At 49.8% G+C, this 19,979-nt stretch overlaps 1 protein-coding gene across 1 annotated transcript in view; it reads left to right on the plus strand.

Annotated features, from left to right (window-relative positions):
- Ephb1 (EPH receptor B1) overlaps positions 1 to 19,979 on the plus strand; it is a 108,431-nt gene that overhangs the window by 59,196 nt on the left and 29,256 nt on the right. Inside the window, exons 10-12 of the mRNA XM_013034659.1 lie at positions 3,042 to 3,164; positions 13,871 to 14,118; positions 17,385 to 17,600. Of these exons, the coding sequence (XP_012890113.1) occupies positions 3,042 to 3,164; positions 13,871 to 14,118; positions 17,385 to 17,600 (587 nt within the window). The remainder of the gene's footprint in view (positions 1 to 3,041; positions 3,165 to 13,870; positions 14,119 to 17,384; positions 17,601 to 19,979) is intronic.

Here is a 19,979-nt window from a genome sequence, read left to right on the forward strand (position 1 = left end):
GTGTGTGTGTGTGTGTGTGTGTGTGTGTGCATGTTGTTGAGAGGGGTCTGGAGGTTAGGGGTATTATCCCAAGCTGGAACGTGTGTGTGTGTGCGTGCATGTTGTTGAGAGGGGTCTGGAGGTTAGGGGTATCATCCCAAGCTGGAACGTGTGTGTGTGTGTGTGAGTCTATGCATGTTGCATGCACCTGGCCATTAGGACATGTATTCTGAACGGACGTGGTAGCCGGTCACCACTTCCTGGGCTCCAGGCAGCCTTCTCGGTTTCCAGAGAAAGGACTTTGGTGACAACCAAAGCCCCTGCCTGTCACACGGCACGCGTGCGCACACACCTCCATCTGTGAGCCAGCCCGGTGGCCAACCTCTCCTGGTGAGAAAAGCGCACTCACTCCCCTTCCCCTCCCCACCCCCTCCCCCCCCATTTGGGCGCAGAGTGACACACACACAATCTTGACCTAGAGCACAGAGATAAGAGCCCCCCCCCCCGTGTTTCTTCTGGGAATCGCTCTTTCCCCACACCGGCTGAGACCAGTATCTCTAAAGCTCATTACCTCTGGCTCCTTCCCCCCATCCATCCTCATCCCCATCTTCACTTGCACACCATTCATTTACAGCACATTCTAGGTTGTTTAATTAGCTTCCTGCAGAAGAACTCCTATAGGATAGCTCAGCACACATGGCTAAAAGCCCTTGATCTCAAATAACAAGGTAGTCATTCTAACCGTAACTCTCACAACCCTCCGTGCCTTAGGTCCCCCACTACCCGCCACCCCCTGCTTCCACCTCTTTTCCTCTTCCTAAGCACCCCCTCCTCCCCCCGCCTTAAGACTTCCCAGAACAATCGTGCTGATCATGGTCATGAGTCCATCGGTCAGGGAGTCCCTACTGATCGCAGAGCTAGCCACAGAACTGGGCCTACCACTTTGCCGTAGGCTCTTCTACTCTCTCAGCCAACCCTGGTGGGAGATTATCAATGTGGAAACATCTCAGCTCTCTTGACCCAAGGGTAGGTTAACTCTAAAGCTCATGGTCACCACTCCCCAATCCCAGAGCTGTCTAGAGCCTAAAAGACACTTGTCCCACTGCCTAGCAAGGGAGAGATCTCTTTGTCCTTTGTCCACCCCTACTAACGAGAAACCCCCTCATTCTTACGTGTTCACATAATCAGCCCACTCCACTTGTGATCTATGGAGTGGAAGGAATATTTCTGGGTAGTAGGGAAGATTGATGTGTTTTGTCCAGATTTTAGTCAGTACATCCCAAAGTCACCCCTGGGTTTAAAAAAAAAAAAGCACAATGGGCCGGGCGCCGGTGGCTCACACCTGATATCCTAGTTACTCAGGAGGCTGAGATCTGAGGATCGCAGTTCAAAGCCAGCCCGGGCAGGAACGTCCGTGAGACTCTTTATCAACAATGAACCACCAGAAAACTGGAAGTGGCGCTGTGGTTCAAGTGGTAGAGCTCTCGCCTTGAGCTGAAGAGCTGAGAGACAGCGCCCAGGCCCAGAGCTCAAGCCCCACGACTGACAAAACAACAGCACAATGTGTTAAGTATCCTAAAACCAGCCATCTGGGACTCTAGGAGTGTGTGTGTGTGTGTGTGTGTCTGTGTGTGTGTGTCTGTGTGTGTGTGTGCGCACACGCGCGCGCTCAGTGAGTAAGATACCTTGTCTTCTGGGAAAAGTCCTTTATAGTAGGGAATCTATCTCCATTTGCTTGTTAAAAAAGAAAAGAACAAAAATTCTCCTGTCCATTCTTCTCTGACTCTTCCTTCCTCCTTCGGGTTATGGCCTAGCAATCCTCACCCTGGCTTCGATCAATTTTGGGGGTGGAAAAATACCAGACACTCAGAGTCCTCATCATCAGAGAGCCGGCTGTGGGGGAGGGGTGGGGACAGGGGACGCTCCGCAGACCCCGAAATGGAGCCTCGGCCTGGGGCCACAGCCCCCCCCCATACGTGTGACAAGTCATGTGACCCTTCAGACATCCCTGGATCAGCTGACCACAGTGGACACACCCACCGCTCACAGTGACACCACGCTGGACCGCATCCCCCAGCGTTTGTTGTCTCTTTTTTTTTAACCGCCCATCACCGTGAAACCAATTTCCACACTTGGCTTAATGACACATCGAACACGCTGAGGAATTACATCTGTGAATGAATCCATTTGTCTCTCTGTTTCTGTCGACTACTTCCGTCCCTTCTCCCTTTACTTCCCAAATGGGTTATTTCTACAATGACGATTCTCGATTTTTGTCCCCCAAGCCTACCTATCCATCTTGCCACCTCGCGTACATCAGCGGCAAGGTCTAGATTCCTCTATGTGTTTCTCACCCACCATTTTCTCTTATTTTTTTTCCCCCTTCTTTCAGGTGTGTCTGAACGCACAGGAGTTCAATGACCATTTTTCTTTCATTCCGCCTCATTTTTTTTTTCAATGTCAACATCGCTCTTCTGTGAGTTCTTTCTTTCCCATTTTCTCTTTGGCTGTACTGATGGGGCACTTCTAAAGAGTTTTCTAGTACCAACTTCTATTATTATTATTATTTTAAAAATCCAGCCTCATCTCTCTTGTGATCCTGGACCACAGCCATCAGTTCAAACCTTAGCTACAGCTTGCAGTCAGGGAAAAAAAAAAAAAAGTTGTCAAGTTGATAAATACGAATATCTGCCCTGGCGTTTTTACCACCGCTTTTCTAGCGACTGCAGTTGGGTTGGCATCAATCAGCTTCTTTGCTTCTTGTGGGCGCCTGCCGTGGGAACCCGTCTTGATCTATCACTTAGAAGTAATCGGTTCCACATTTCATCAAGAACTTGGCCAAAGAAGGAGGGGGGGGGAGTAATTACGGAGGAGAACTAGAGGACAGAGAACCAGGCCAGACTGGTCCCGAGGGAAGGGAGACGGGGAAGCGGCCGGCCTCACGGGTGACACAGGGAGCCCCCAGCTAGCAGAACCCCCAAAGTGTTGGTGATACCAGCCACTACTTGATGATCGCCGTGTTCCTCTTTGGGATGTTAACCCTACTTATCTCCTCCAATAAGGCTCCCCAGGGATGAAGATCTACATTGACCCCTTCACTTACGAGGACCCCAACGAAGCTGTCCGGGAATTTGCCAAGGAGATTGACGTGTCTTTTGTGAAAATCGAAGAGGTCATCGGAGCAGGTACGGCTCTCCCCTCTGTTCCCGTTGTCTCTGTCTCGTTGGCGTCCAGATATCGTCTTCCTCCCGTTCTCTTTCTAGGCCTTCTCTTGCGGCACACATGCACACACACACACACACACACAAACCCACATCTCATTGGAAAGAGTTGTGGCTCTATTATCCTGCAGAAGTCCAATCTGGACTTGGACAGCTGTGGCGATCGTGGGAAGTTGCATCTGGTACCCTACTTCCTGTCAGTGATACACTTCCTGTCAATGATGTACTTCCTGTCAATGACACACTTCCTGTCAATGATGTGCTTCCTGTCAATGACACGCTTCCTGTCAATGACACACTTCCTGTCAGTGATACGTTAATGGTGTCGGGCCGAGATTCCCTGCCATCCTTCTGAGTTCTCTTTCTTCCTATCGACCATATGTTCTTGGAGCCAGACCAGGGGCAGCATTGAAACCCCGCTCAGCGTAGAACCAAGCCCTGAAGGGCTTCCAGCCAATCTCACCTGCAGACCACATCTGGAATATTCTTCTTGCTTTTTAAAAATCAGGTTGTCGCCGAGTCAGTTTGATGAAATCTTCAATTCTTCCTGGCTCCCATCGCCAAGACACCGTAGTCTTCTTCCCCCCTCTTAGGTCTGAGGTGGCTTTATTGGTGTCACCTGGGGAGCGAGCCCTAGAGTGGCATCTCCCAACGACACTGAAACTCAAGCACGCGTGGCCAAGGGACTCACCAACAGTCTTACGTGATCTTGAGAGAGGAGCGTCACCGTCTTTCCACTCTCTTAATGCACCCATGGCTTCGTCGTAAAGCGGACTGTGGAATGAGAAGCTTGGACCCTCTGGGCCGCCATTTTTATGTCTCCTGGAGGAGCTTTGTCCCCGCGCCCCCTTCAATCTCTCCCTGTGGCAGGTGTGGGTTGGGTGTCACCCCCACCCCTAGCCCTTCCCACCCAGGATCCAATGGGGGGGGCGGGGGAAGAGGAGGGACGGGCGGCTAACCACCAGAACTGAACCCACGAGATTCTCCACTGACTGACATTAACCACGTTGCCCGAACCACGGCGTTCACGTCTGGGTAGATAATGTTCTCTTTCCTCCTTCGACAGTGACATATTTAAGGATCGTGCCTTGGAAGGCTGGAGAGAGAGAGAGAGAGAGAGAGAGAGTCTGTGTGTCAGGGAGACAGGTTTTCCATCTCGAACTCTTTGCCCGTGTTATTAATTGTTGTTATGGCTCGTGGTAATGGTGCTGGGCGCTTTTAATGTTGTGAATTTATGTCGCGTGCTTGGAGTGATGTGTCGTGGAACCGCATTTCATCCCACGGAGCACCCCACCCCCCGCCCCCCCCCTGCCTTCCTCAGGGGAGGAGTAAAAAAAAGTTCTCACTTTATGATCCCGCCGGGGAACAGCCGTGTGGGGTGAGCTCACCACCTGCTGGATGCCCATAAAGACACAGTTGATGGTCTCCTCCACCCGCCACCTTCCATTCGTGTCTCACGCCCCGCCAGCGCCACTGTGTCTTGTGTGTACTGCGCTCCAGGAAGCCTTCAGTCCTCTCCCGTGGGGCACGTGGTATTGGGGGAGCGATGCCTTTGGCCCCAGCCAAGTACAGAGAGAGAGAGAGAGAGAGACCCCTGCCCAGTCACACTACCCCCCCCGCCCCCCCCGTAACACCAACCCAGCTCCTTGTGATTTAGAACCAGCTCAGGGCTGGTGGTCCCCGTGGATATTAACTCTGTGCATAACGGGAGGCGATTTTCATCCAAGTCATTCTTGGCTGAGAATCCATCTTCTTCCAGTTCCTTCCCCCCCACCCCCACAAAGTCAGCAACCCTCCCTTCCCCCTTACTCTGCCTCGCGGACATCTGGCTCCACCTTGTCCTGCAAGAGCCGGTGTGAATGGGAAATTTCAAAAGAAACTGTTTTGTCCTAAAGATTCATGCAATGTAAATGACAGTGTTCCCTTTGGCCACCTGCAAGAACTGGAATGGGGGAGGGGGCGGGGGGGATAACACTAGCTGTTACATGGTAAATCACAAAAACCAACACCGTGAAGGAAAGTCAGAAGACATTTTTCCTTCCTTCCCTTCTCTCTCTCTCTCTCTCTCCTTCCTTTCTTTTCTCCTTTCCTCTCATTTTCTTCCTCCCTTCCTTTTTCCTTGGATGTTCACTCCCATCCTTTTCTCATTCCCTCATCCTCATTCCTCTCCTTCCCTCTCTCTCTTCCTTCCTCCCTTCCTTCCTTCCTCCCTTCCTCCCTCCCTCCCTCCCTTCCTTCCTTCTTTCCTTCCTCCCTTCTTCCCTTCCTTCCTTCTTTCCTTCCTTCCTTCCCTCCATCTCTCCCTCCTTCATTCCTTTTCCTCATTCCCTTCTTTCTCCCTTCTTTCTTCCTTCCTTCCCTCCTTCTACCCATCCTTTTTTCTTTCTCTCCCTCCCTCCATTCCTTCCTTCCTTTTCCTTCCCTTCTTTTCTTTCCTTCCTCTCCTTTCTTCCTTTCCTTCCTTCCCTCCTTTCCTTCATCTCTGTCTCCTTCATTCCTTTTCCTCCTTTCTTCCTTCCCTTCTTCCTTCCTTTTCCTTCCTTCCTTCCCTCCATCTCTCTCTCTCGAGACTTCATTTCTTTTCCTCTTTCCTTCCCTTCCCCTCCCTTCCTCCCTTCCTCCCTTCCTCCGTCCCTCTCTCCCTTCCTTCCTTTCCTCCTTCCTTCCCCCCTCCCTCCTTTCCTCCTTCCTACCCTCCCTCCCTCCTCCGTCCCTCCACCCTCCCTCCACCAGATTTTACCTAGTATTCAAGGTGGAGTTCCAGAAGCGAGTGAATTGCTTTTCCCCTGCAAGGTCTCATGGTCTCCGAGGGTCATTCTTTCATAGCATCCACACAGGGCACGTGGGAGGGGCTGGGGCCGCCACTTGCCCTGGGAGGATCTTGGAGAACCAGAAGCCCCACGGAGGAGATGGCCACCGGTCTGAGCCTCCTGGGATGAGCACTAGGAAAAAGTTTCAATGAAATGCACTAGAAAGAGAGAGAGAGTGGGGCCAGGCTGCGCAAGGCCCAGCCTCGGGCCTCTCCTTCCATTCCTGGGCCCAGCGGTGCGGCCCTGGCCTGGTATCCACCACGACGGGAGCATTTCCACCGTGGGGACTGGCAGGTGCCCCAGGTCGTGGGCATTGCTTTCTGTCTTGACTTTATTTTCAAGACAAGCTGGTGGTGAGACACTGTCTCCTCCTCATACACCAGCAGGTTGTTTGCGGGGGCTTGCCAGGAGACGGTGCCCGTTTGGGGCTAGAGGAGAATGAGGGGTTAAGGATGAGGTTCAGGGAGATGTTCACGCGTTAGACGCTGCCTCCTGCCCGGGAGGATGGATGCTGATGCATCCCCCCCATGCCCCGCAGCAGCGTCTCCGTCCTGCAGGAATGACTCTCGCGTGCACAGAACTCGGTAGCACTCGGTGAGAAGAAGGGAAAAGATGGAGAGGGGACAGGACAGCCGGGAGCAAGTAAAACCCCCACAGCCGGGAAGACTCACGGAGCAGAAACCTGAGTAGCCCCAAAAAGACAAGACAACTTGGATGGATTAAGGACAGGAAGGAACAAAGGCTGCCGGACAGGTAGAACCGGCGGATGAATGTAGTGAGTAGCCGGATGTCACGAGCTGGACCATCTTATGGTCCCAGCTTTCTTGGGGAAGCACAGTAGCTGACCATGGTGGCTAATGCCTGTCATCCAAGCTAGGCAAGGAAGTACAAATAGGAGGATCTCAGTCCAGCCTGACCCGGGCAAACTAAGATATCCAGAGAGGGTAGAGAGACTGGGGGAATGGCTGGAGGTAAGGATAGAAGGAAAACCATTCTTTTGACTTATGATTTTTTTTTACAGTTAATCAAAATTTATGTCATCAGATAAAACAGCAGCTGATGTTTTAGAGAATGCTTTTTTTTTAGCATCTCTGTAGAACTCTCACGGATATTCTATAAGAATATAGACTCTCTACATAGCTGTGTCTACTTACCCATCTGTGTTTATCAGTACGCGTCACTTATTTATAGGCACATACAAGGTACTATCCTAGGTGTTCATTTACACCATCTCCTCGTCCTCCAGATCTCAGCTACATATTGCTGAGAGAAATGATCTATTGTGGTATCTTGATGGCAGAGTGAAGCCTTTTTTGGCACTCAAGACATAGAAACTGGTGGTTGGGTGGGGGCGGCAAAAGCTGAGGAAGAAAAATCTAGAAACTAAGTGGTTGGAAGAATTGAATCAACCACTGGTGTGTCTGAGGATGTTGCATGAAGGTATAAAAAACAAAACAGTAATTATGATCCAAACAGAAGGCTCCAGAACACAGATATAATTATTTATTAATCACGACATAGTTATCTCTGTAACATCCATCTTTCTCCACAAGGCTCAGAGTTCTGCGAGACTCTAGGTGCGTTGGTTAGTCTGGGATTTGGCCCAGTGTGTCTCACTTTAATTAAATATTTGCTGTATAGTGTGATGAAGGTAAGGTCCCCTGGGGGTGAAATATAGCAGGGATAAAACTCTGGAGATGGGCATAGAATTTGGGAGAATGAGAAAGAGACTGAAATCCTGAGTCAGTGCTCCGCAAGTAGAATATGGGAAAGCCAATCATGGCCTCTTCCCATTGGGTAATCAGGGCAATGGAAGTTTCTCTAGAAAGGATACTTGTCTTTGGAGACTATTAGTTCATTGTTACTTTGGGAGTTACTTCATAGGTTTTAAGTCCCAAAGCACTGGCTAATGGTTGATCAGTTAGACGAGTAGACTTGCCCAAGGCTGCCATATTGGATCGGTCCCGGCAGCATGGACACGACGGATGGTGCTCCAGTGTCGTCACTCAGTGTACCACCTGGATCAGGCACACAGCAGGCTTGAGTTTGACCCTTAAGGGTATGAAAGCATAGAAAGAGGTGTCACCAGGGAGTGTTCCAGGAGAAAACACATCCGCTGAATTTTAATGAACAAATCCGTTCCTTTACTCCACAAGCTACCTGTCTGGCCCTTCCACCAGGGCTGAGCTGGATGGAGGGGATGAGGAGGTTGGGTGAGGATGGGTGGAGATCAGAGATGTGTCCTACATCCAGGTGGGGATGGGCTTTACCACCCGGGGTCAGCAAAGGCGCTGACAAAGGAGATGAGTTGGAGGATGATTTGTCAAGAAGGTGGCCAGCCAACCGGACTCTCCGGGGATGGATTGGCAGGGAGGGCCCTAGAAGAGGGAATCGTATAAACGTCTCCAGAAATGATAACCGACGTAGCTAGCCCGTGCGGGACACTCGCCGTGTGCCTGGAACTCCCTTCCATTACTTTATAAGCCTTGTCTCATTTAATCCCGGTAACGGCCCCGTGAGTGAGAGTTTATGTTTGCAAGAGTCTGGGTGTATTTCTCGGAACTGGCAAGGAAATCAGCATTCAGAGAGAATAGCTTGCTGCAGGCGGCGCTGCCCGTTGAGTTAATGATGCAGCTCGAATCTTAAACGCAGATAGGGCTGCTCCAGCTCCGCCGAACGCAACCTCTGCACCCTCTGCCACTTTTCGGTTGCTATGGAAAAGAGCAGCTAAATAAATACACAGTCATGGCTCATGATGGCAAACTCGATCTAGCAGTTTGGAATACCCCAGCCTGTTTGCGGAGAATTACAATACTGCCTTTAGAATTCATTATCCCCATATGGCCGTTCTAGAAAGACCAGCCCACACTCGGGGGAGAGCGCATGTTCTGCATAGAACATATTTAGTCTTGTCTTAGTTCTAAGTGCAATTAGTTATGTTTCTTAAGAGGGGCCAAGATACTTTGCAACTTGAATAACACATGCTTGCTTATGTTATACGAGATCCCATATATATATATATATATATATACACACACACATATATAAATATATATAATATATATGCTATGAATATATATGAATATATGATATAAATCTCATATATATTCTATATACTTCATATATGTGAGTTATATAAGAATATATATCATATGAGATATATATTATACCACATATATATTTATACAAAAGAAGATTTATGTAATTTATATAGATGAAATCTATATAATCATATATGAGATAATATATTTATATATGAAGTCTACATAGTATATTCATGTTAGATTATAATCATATAAATACATGATTATATCATATAGTCATATGTATACATATCTATGTATGAGATCTTATATACCATTTATATCCATATATGATCTCTTATATATGAGACCGTTCATATATTACATATACGAGGTCTTATATGTAATATGTAAGACATATACATACTCATATATATACACACATGTATTTGATATATAATTGTGTATACAATTGTATTGGAACCACAAAGAGCTACAAAACAGAGTAATCAGCCAGGTGCCGCTGGTGGCTCATACCTGTCATCCTAGCTACCCAGGAGGCTGAGATCTGAGATTCCAGGTTTAGAGTCAGCCCAGGCAGGAAAGTCTGTGAAACTCTGATCTCCAATGAACCATCAGAAAACCGGAAGTGGTGCTGTGACTCAAAGTGGTAGAGCCCTAGCCTTGAGCAAAAAGACCTCAGAGACAGCTCCCAAGCCCTGAGATCAAGCCCTATGACTGACAGGAGGTGGGGAGGGAGAGGAGAGAAGTCCATTTCACCTCCGCCATCTTGGTACTGGGGACTTTGGATACCCTGTCCATCAAGCAATTCCCACCTCCTCCTCCTACTCTACTAGATTGTTAATGGCAGTTGAGGATCTAAGGAGCTCAGCCATCCATCCTTCTGTGACCAGTGACTAATGTCTGTCCTCTAAGCCAGAGTCAGTCAGTAGATGGTAAAATGCCTGCCTTCTACTCCAGCTGAGTCCTAACCTACTTTACGCCAACCAGTGTGTTAAAAAAAACCTTCTTGAAATCATTCCTTAAAAACCTAGTTTCAATTTGTTCTTTAAAAGTTCCATCTCTGGTGTAAGCCCGAATTAGTAACTAGAAATTCTGCTTTCCTTTCTTTTTTTCTCCTCTTTTCCAGCCCCTCAAGGCAGTTTGTGACTTCACATTGCTACTAAGAGAGAGAGAGGGGAAAAAAAAGAGTGTAATTGTGTGTGTAGATCCTTGCTCACACACACAGCCAACAGCTAGCGCCCGAAATACCTGCTGGCAGGTTGGATGGTTCGTGTTCAGTTTTTGAAAATGTTCTTCCTTCTGATTTTATATAGAATGGCTGAGGCACTTAACATTGCTGAACTACTTTTCTCTCTTCCTCATCGTGTTAAGGAGTGTAGGGGGAGAAGAAAGAGATGTTGGCAAGGCTGTGGTCCTATAGGGAAGAATTTCCTAGCTCTCTGGAAGGAGAGCAGTCATAGAACTTGGTTAGCTTATCTTCAGCTATCAGCCTTCTTTTTGGACATCTTCCCCAGCCTTTCCCTTCAACCCCCGCCACCCACAACTTGTAGAGTTCATTTTCAATGTATTGTCTAGTGAGGACCACTGCTGCATCTGTTCACCCTTTGTCCCTCCATTTCTGTGCCCCTTGCCCACTCTTCCCAAAGACAGATAAGCTTACAAACCAGACAAAAGGAAAAGAAACCAAAATTACAGCAACAAAGGGAAAAAGAACCCTCTTGTTTTCATTTCCTGGAGTTCATTTTGATAAATATTATTTTGTATATTCTGATGCACATAGCTATTGTGCCCTTGTGATCCTCTCCTAAGAAGATCTTCCTTTGGCCTCACTGTAGGGAATGTCTAGAGACCTGTATAATTTATCATGTCCTGGTGAATTGTTTTTGTCTTTTACCATCCAGTGTGTTTACTTGTAGATTTCTAGACAGATTCTAGGTATCACAAATGAGGGAAACCATGCAACCTGAGTTTTGTTGGGTCTTAGCTTCCTTTGCTTAATAAGATTTTTTTTCCAAGTCTTTCCATTTCCTTACGAATAGTACATTTGTCATTCTTTCTGATAGAGTGGCAATTTCTTTCTTTCCTTCTTCCTTTTTTTTTTGGTCGGTCCTGGGGCCTGAACTCTGGGCCTGGGCTCTGTCCCTCAGCTCTTCAGCTCAAGGCGAGCACTCTACCACTGAGCCACCTTCCCAGCCCTGAGGGGCAATTTCTAAAGGCAGTAGATGACACAAGTTCTTGGTTCTGTTCATTATTAACAATGGCAATATTTTCATTGCCTCCTTCCTCCTTTGCTTCTTTCTTTCCACTCACATCACTAACGCCCCAACTGTGTGCGGGTCCAGCATTATTATGTGGTGGCCAAGCTGTTTCAGAGTTACTCAGTGACACAGAGATAAATTCCCATACCACAGGACTTTGGGGCTGTTGGTTAATCGCTCGCAATTTGCTTGAGCGTCGAGTTGGCCAGCTCTCCAAATTACCTGGACAGCAAGCCCTGTGTGACCCGTGCGGTCATAGTCCTGAGACCCTGGTCCCTGTGAAACCCCTCCGTGATGACAGGGCAGCTCACGTGGAGGATGCGTGGTGTCGAGGAAGGTTTCTCCACTGGGGTATTGATTCGCACAGGATACCAGATTGATGTGGCGCATTCTTCCAAACTACCCACTATAAGGTGAACACCACGGGTCAGTATTCCCGTTCTTCAGTGTGCTGACCACCTCGTTCCCAGGCAGGAGACGTAGACGCAGGGCATCTGTCTGTGAAAGAGGACAGCACCCTTCCCGGAGCCCGAGTTAGCCGTGAGACCCCCCCCCTCTCCCCGTGTTCCCACTTGGCCCAGCTGGGGTAGGAGGACGCTGGCTGGCCGTTCTGATGGAGCCAGTCATGTACCCGATTGCTCACACACTTCGTTCCATCGTTTCCTCCCAGGAGCTAAAGGAATGCAAAGGAAAGTTTTCCCAGCAAGGGAAAGAAAAACAAAAAAAGAACACATATATTTAAAAATATGCATGCATTTCAGGGCGACACTTTACAAGCAGATACGCAGCCGCTTCATGAGGAGGAGTAGAAGTTACCAAACCAAGGGAGATCACAGAAATCACTCCTGAAAGCACACAGTGAGATCCCACAGATTGGTGTTTTGTTTTGTTTTGTTTTTTTCTTTTTGGAGAGAGCTATGAAATGGCGTCACCAGAATTGGTTTTTGTTTTTTTGTTTATTTATAAGCTCTTGGTTTTTGTTTTTCTTACTGAAAAACAAAATGTTGGAATGCCATAGTGCCCTGGGAGGTGTGTGGCTCACACTGGCAAACGTGATGGCTTCCAGAGGCGGCCTCTCCCCGTGACCCACGCGGTGAGCTGGTGGGGGTGGCAGAGAGGCTGGTTATGACTGGGAAAGGGGGATCCTTGAGTCAGCGTTCCCTGTTGACTGAGGGTCTGGCCTCAGCCACCTGTCCTCTCTCTCTGCTCAGTACAGCTTTCTCTCTCTCTCCTCACTTCAATCTGCCTAAGATAAATGTCTTCCTAACGTTTTTTTTGTTGTTGTCCATCGTGGGGCTTGAACTCTGGGCCTGGGCGCTGTCCCTCAGCTCTTCAGCTCAAGGCGAGCGCTCTACCGCTTGAGCCACAGCGCCATTTCTGGTTTTCTGGTGGTTCACTGGAGATAAGAGTCTCACAGACTTTTCTGCCCCAGCTGGCTTTGAACTGTGATCCTCAGATCTCAGACTCTTGAGTAGCTAGGATGACAGGCGTGAGCCACCGGCGCCCGGCTCTTCCTAACTTCTTAGTCTGCTTTCTAGAGGAAGCACCGGAAACCAGTGCTTTTATGGCAGGGTAGGCGCATGAATTCTGTCCATCTCATCAAGAGGTCTAAAAAAAATAAAGTACCCAAGTAGACCCATAATTCCCTGGATTTTTTTTCCTGCAAGGTGGGGGGAAGCATACCAGTGAAAAATGAGTTTTGACATTAGTCAAGGTACGTTGCATCGCTAAACTGCTTTCAACCCAAACGGCAGCTCCTTTGTACTACTTAAAGATAATAATAAATAAAAACAAAAACAAAGAATTTTGATTCTGTGAAAAATGAATCTGATGCCTGTCCGTTCTTCAGCTGGGATGCAAATGAAAAAATAAAAACCAAGCACATGTATTCTGAAGTTGTACTTTGGTGTCTTAAACTATTTCTTTTGGTTTTGTTTGGTTTTTTTTTTTTTAATCCTGGTACTGGGACTTGAACTCAGGGCCCGGAATCTGTCCTTGAGCTTTTATTCATTGATTTTGCTCAAGGTTACATTCTACCATTTGAGCCACAGCTCCACTTCTGGTTTTGTGGTAGTTCATTGGAGATTAAGGGTCTCACAGACTTTCCTGCCCCTGAACTGGCTTTGAACCTGAGATCCTCAGATCTCAGCCTCCTGAGTGGGATCACAGGTGTGAGCCACCAGAGTCTGGCTCTCCAACTACTTCTGTGAACGGATGTAAAAAAAAAAAAATTGATCATCTGGCCGGTGGCTCACGCCTGTCATCCTAGCTACTCTGGAGGCTGAGATGAGGATCGCCGTTCAGAGCCAGCCTAGACAAGGAAGCGTGCAAGAGACTCTGATCTTCACCGAACCACTCAGAAAACCCGAAGTGGTGCTGTGGCTCAAGTGGTAGAGTGCTCGCCTCGAGCAGAAGAGCTCAGGGACAGCGCCCAAGCCCAGAGTTCAAGCCCCATGACTGACCAAAAAGAAAAAGATGTTCTTAAGATTCCTCCGCTCGTGACTCCAAGGGCTCTGAAGCCAGAGGATAACAGAGATGTCCTTGTTGTGTTGCAGGAGAGTTTGGAGAGGTGTACAAGGGTCGCCTGAAGCTGCCCGGCAAGAGGGAGATCTACGTCGCCATCAAGACGCTGAAGGCCGGCTACTCGGAGAAACAGCGCCGGGACTTCCTGAGCGAGGCCAGCATCATGGGTCAGTTCGATCACCCCAACATCATCCGTCTAGAAGGTGTGGTCACCAAGAGCCGGCCGGTCATGATCATCACGGAGTTCATGGAGAACGGCGCCCTGGATTCCTTCCTCAGGGTGAGCCTATGTCCACAAGGAGGGACGGATTTCAGTGACATCCTGGCAGGGCAGGGGGGGGGTGTAGACCCAGCCTGTGGGCACGGCCCTTGGGTTTTGCTACAAGAAGAGAGCAAAGCAGAGCTTGCAGACGCCTGGGCGGCAGGAGGGCCTCAGGAAGCGCTTGCTGGATGAATCCAACAAGAACGAAGTGGGAGGGGACAAACCCTGCTAGGCACCCATGGCTCACGCCTGTCATCCTAGCGACTCAGGAGGCTGAGATCTGAGGATCGCGGTTCAAAGCCAGCCCGGGCAAGGAAAGTCCGTGAGACTCCAATCTCCAATGAACCACTCAGAAAACCGGAAGTGGTGCTGTAGTTCAAGTGGTAGAGCGCTCGCCGTGAGCTGAAGAGCTGAGGGACAGCGCCCAGGCCCCAAGTTCAAGCCCCACAGCCGACAAAACAAAAATGGGTTTCCCTTTGGTAGGAAATGCCCAGGGCAGCGTCACCCTAGAAAGTAGCCCTTGTAGGTAGAGAAGAGGATGGAGAGAGTCATTACTCCAGTGTTCCTTCAAGAAAGAGGCGCCTCTCCGGGGGGGCCCTTGTTGCCATCTGGGATTCAGGACCCAAGGGGCAAGCTGGGCGCTGGCATTCAGCGATGAGCCAGCCCTCCCTCCCCACCCCCACCCCTACCCCCCCCTCCGCCATGCACACTGGGAGCAAACCTCGAGGAGCAAGAAGCAGAGAAGGCCCAGCCAAAAAGGGGAGGGTGGAGAGAGCAGGGGCAGGGCCGGAGCAGAGGGGAAGTGAAGCATTTCTGACTGCTCACACCTCGGCGGCGGCAGGTAATCTATAAATCTAATTTCAGCCTCACTACCAAACCCTGGGAGCATAGCAACATTAATTGGTGTATCTGCTGCTTGGTAAAATTGAAAAGAAATAGGTCATCAGTTCAATTCCACCGGGTCCGTCGCGTGGGAAGGAGGATAATTTTAGGATCACCATCCAGAGAAGAAAGGGAAAGGGTTAGGCCTCTGTGTGTACAACTGTTTCTTCTCCTTCACCTTCCTGGGCGCAGGGGCTTTGGAGAGGCGACCACACAGGTGTAGCCCGGGGGTCGGGACACCAGAGATTCTCTTGGCTTATCGGATAACACTTCCCCAAGGCTCCTCCACTCTCCCTTTCTCCTGGTAAAATGTGGACTCCATCATCTAGGACCTTAAACACTGCTGTTCTTCAACCATAGACCCAATGGATAGTTCCTTCTAATCCATGTTAGAAGAAGAAAAAAACAAACAGCCAGGCACTGGTGGCTCACTCCTGTCATCCTAGTCCCTCAGGAAGCTGAGATCTGGGGATCATGGTTCAAGGCCAGCCAGGGCAAGGAAAGTCCATGAGACTCTTTTCTCCAATGAACCACTCAGAAGACCGGAAGTGGCGCTGTGGCTCAAGTGGTAGAGCTGCTCGCCTTGAGCTGAAGAGCTGAGGGACAGCGCCCAGGCCCAGAGTTCAAGCCCCATGACGCACAGAAGAAAAAAAGAGTCACTGAGCCACAGCCTACACATCTCAGATGTGTAGGAGAGAAGGCCAGGCTCGATCTGGCTGTAAGTCACCTCCCGGACCCCAAGCAAGTCCGTTAACTCGATTTTCCAATCTATAAACTAAAAGCAGTGAGTCGGATGAGCGGGGAAGTTTCCTCTTTGAGTCTGAAGAAAGAAAGGGGGGAAAAAAATCTATGATTCATTCTCTTCAAACAAATCAAATAAGGGTTTCATTTCCTGAAGTGGATTTGTCAATGAACGTTGAAATACCTAAATCCTTTCCTGTCTCATAAAAGGGCGGGCGAGTGACTTCAGAGCAGTTTCGGAAAAGCAATTTCAGCAGAGAGCCCTTCATGAGAGAAAGGAAGCTGAAATCACTCTACCCTGGGCCAGTATTTCTTCTCTCTACCATGGTGGTTTTTTTCTTTTCCCCCTCTCCAAACCAATGGGCTTTTTCCAGTCACAGAGAGCTCTGTTGGTGGTGGTGGTAGGTTTTGTCTTCGTTTATCTATTTAGGTTTTTGTTTGATGAGAGTGGCACCCGTGAAGGGCTGTGGCTCTTTCCCCTGCAGAGCGTACGCCGGCCTGGCCTTCTTTCCTAGCCGGAGCCACGCCACCGCCATCACCAGTGGGTGGAGTTGGAGCCGTGCGCCATTCTGGGTTTAGATCTCTGTGAGACCTCGAACCTACGCAGGGCGATCGAAGGCTGACCGCACCATTCCCCTGACCTGCGGATGTGTGTCGAGGCCGAGATCAAGACCCGGCCACAAAGAAGGCATCCTAGACCTTGAAGGATGGAAGCTGAAGCAGATGTCCACAGTCATTTATCCAACATGTTCATGTGGTGTTTTTTAGTTGTTCTTTCTTTTCTTTTATTTTTTTTTTGTCGGTCGTGGGACTTGAACTCTGGGCCTGGGTGCTGTCCCTCAGCTCTTCAACTCAAGGCTAGCAGCTCTGCCACTGGAGCCACAGCGCTACTTCCGGTTTTCTGACCGGTTCATTGGAGAAAAGAGTCTCACGGACTCTTCCTTGCCCGGGCTGGCCTTGAACCGCGATCTTCAGATCTCAGCCTCCCGAGTAGCTAGGATGACAGGCGTGAGCCACCAGGCGCCTGGCTTCAGGTGCTGTTTTATGACCTGAAAGAGTTTAGAATCAAGCAGAGGCAGACAGACACACAGACACACACACAGAGTTAAAACTGGTGATAGTGCCAAGAACAAGGCCACTGTCTATAAGACCAAAGTGAGACTAGGGTACCGCAGTGACGAGGTGGTCTCTATAGTCTTAAGATAGCACCCAGCCCCCCGGGAGTGGGGGGTAAGAGGGGGAGTCTCCTGGGCCTTTTGCTAAGGAACTTGGAGATTTTCCTTTAAGGCCATGAGAAGCTATTAGCTGCATGGAAGGCAGAGAGTGACATGGCCTGATTTATGTCTTTCAAAGATGGTTCTGGCTGCCATGGAGAGAATGGATTGCACAGGCCGGGAATGGGGGTGAGGGGGGGCACGGGAGGCTGGACCAGGTGATGGATGAAGGCGACTCAGTTGGCATGCTGCGGTGGCGGTGGAGAGGGAGAGGGGCGGACGGGCTTGGGAGGTAATTGGGAGATGAAATCGACAGGGCTTGGCGCGCAGAGAGCCCCGAGCTGTTGAGATAAGGGGCAGGGGGGGAGGGGGAGCGGGCCACGGTTCCTGGGCTCCCGAGTAGCCATCATCCCAACTCAGACCCTGTGTGTGTGTGTCCACCCACAGCAAAACGACGGGCAGTTCACAGTAATCCAGCTGGTGGGCATGCTGAGGGGCATCGCCGCGGGCATGAAGTACCTGTCCGAAATGAACTACGTGCACCGGGACCTGGCCGCCAGGAACATTCTAGTCAACAGCAACCTGGTGTGCAAGGTGTCCGACTTCGGCCTCTCCCGCTACCTCCAGGATGACACCTCGGATCCCACCTACACCAGCTCCCTGGTGAGTCCTTCTGGGGGGTGCGTGGGTCTTCTCGGATGGCCGGATGTGGCTGACAACCCGTGGGTTGTCCTGGCCAGGAATCAGAAGGGCCTGTGTGGATCCCGATGACCTGGAATTCTCCCAAACCAGAGATATCTTTGTCAGGAGAGTAAGGGTGAGGACTGTTTGGCACTTACAATCGTTTGGGGTTGAACACCCTAGAACCGCCGTCTCCTTCCCTTTTCTCTTCTTCCTGGCTTCTGGACATCTTTCAGCACCAGCTATTTGTTGAGTTTTGTTTTGTTTTTTTTGTCGGTCGTGGGGCTTGAACTCTGGGCCTGGGCGCTGTCCCTCAGCTCTTCAGCTCAAGGCGAGCGCTCTACCACTTGAGCCACAGCGCCACTTCCAGTTTTCTGGTGGTTCCTTGGAGATAAGAGTCTCACGGGCTTTCCTTGCCCGGGCTGGCTCTGAACTGCAATCCTCAGAGCTCAGCCTCCTGAGTAGCTGGGATGACAGGCGTGAGCCACCCGCACCCGGCTTGTTGAGTATTCTTAAATCAGAATTTCCGATCACCTGCACCCAACTACCTCCTCCCACGCAGTGCCGTTTGGTGAACTTGGGCAAAACCAAAAGACGGCACTAGCTTTCCTCTCTCATCTCTCCACCCCCTCTCCGTCTTCTCCATCTTTGTCGTTGACTCCAATTTAAGCAGAGACTGAAACCCAACAGTCAGCCTTGGGTTTTCCCTTGCGCCTTTTCCCCGTGCGCGCGCCTCAGAGACTCCTGTTCGCTTGGACCGTCACAGCCGCCATCTAACGTCTAACTAGTTATTAATGAGCGTCGGGTGTCATCTCCTCATTCCCAGTTCCAACAACATCCGAAGTTACTGGTACTGTTTGTGAATGTACAGTATAAGGCTCAAACCAAGGATACCAGTGACTCACACCTGTAATTCAGGCTACCCAGCAGGCTGAGATCTGAAGATTGAGGTTTGAAACCAGCCAGGACAGAAAAACATCTCTGAGACTCTTACCTCTAATTCATTATCAAAAAGCCAGAAGTAGAGCTGTGGTGGCAGTGACAGAGTTCTAGCCTTTGGAAGCAATGTGGCGTACATCAGTGCCAACTCACCCAAATCCTGATGTGAGCCAGCTCTGCAGCGCCTAAGGAATTCGGTTTCATTCTTTCTGAAGTGTGTGTGTGTGTGTGTGTGTGTGTGTATGTGTATACATACATACATATATAAATATATAATTTTTTTTCTCTTGGGGCCTGGGCGCTGTCCATGAGCTTTTCCTGCTCAAGGTTAGCGCTCTACCATTTTGAGCCACAGCTCCACTTCCGGTTTTCTGGTGGTTCACTGGAGATGAGAGTCTCATGGATTTTCCCACCTGGGCTGGCTTTGAACCGCGATCCTCAGCTCTCAGCCTCCTGGGTCACTAGGATGACAAGCGTGAGCCACCGGCGCCCAGCTTGAGTTGTTATATTTTTACTCAGCATACACATATTTCTCTTTAACCCCACCGGGCATAGCTCTACTTCTCGCCCTGATTTCAAATGTCAGCAGTGCGACGATGTACAGACGCTGGCTTCTAGACACTGACCTGAAGAAAACTGATACAGCAGGATGGTCAGTGAGTCCCACGCTGGCTGTGCGGGTGATGTCTGCCTGGGACGGCAGCCCAGACCCCGGCTCCCTGGATTTTTTTTTTAACCCATCTCATACAGGCACAGTTTGGGGTCACACAGAAAGTTGGGGCTCTCCCTCCTGTCCAGCAGCCCTGGCGGCTTTTGCCCTGGACTCTGCCTTTGCTTCTTCTAGCCAGAGGGACAGGTGTTTCCGCTGGAGTTGTGGTGGTCAGCGGACCGCAGAGCCCAGCCGTGTCCACAGAACCACACTGCCAAGGGGTAAAGCTCGCCTCCTTCAGTTTCCAGAAACTTCAGGGAATTTTTGTTCTCCTCCTCCTCCTCTTCCTTCTCCTCTTCCTCTTCCTCCTCCTCTTCTTCCTCCTCCTCTTCTTCCTCCTTTTGTTCTTCTTCCTCCTCTTCCTTTTCCACCTCTTCCTCCTCCTCCTTTTCCTTCTCTTTCTCTTCCTCCTCTTCTTCCTCTTCCTCCTCCTCTTCCTCTTGTTCTTCTTCCTCCTCTTCCTCCTGTTCCTCTTCCACCTCTTCCTCCTCCTCCTTTTCCTTCTCTTCCTCCTCCTTTTCCTCTTCCTCTTGTTCTTCTTCCTCCTGTTCCTCTTCCACCTCTTCCTCCTCCTCCTTTTCCTTCTCTTTCTCTTCCTCCTCCTTTTCTTCCTCCTCTTCTTCCTCTTGTTCTTCTTCCTCCTCTTCCTCTTCCACCTCTTCCTCCTCCTCCTTTTCCTTCTCTTTCTCTTCCTCCTCCTTTTCTTCTTCCTC

This window comes from Dipodomys ordii, unplaced genomic scaffold (genome assembly GCF_000151885.1).
Source record: "Dipodomys ordii isolate 6190 unplaced genomic scaffold, Dord_2.0 Scaffold193, whole genome shotgun sequence".
Classification (NCBI taxonomy): Eukaryota; Metazoa; Chordata; class Mammalia; order Rodentia; family Heteromyidae; genus Dipodomys; species Dipodomys ordii.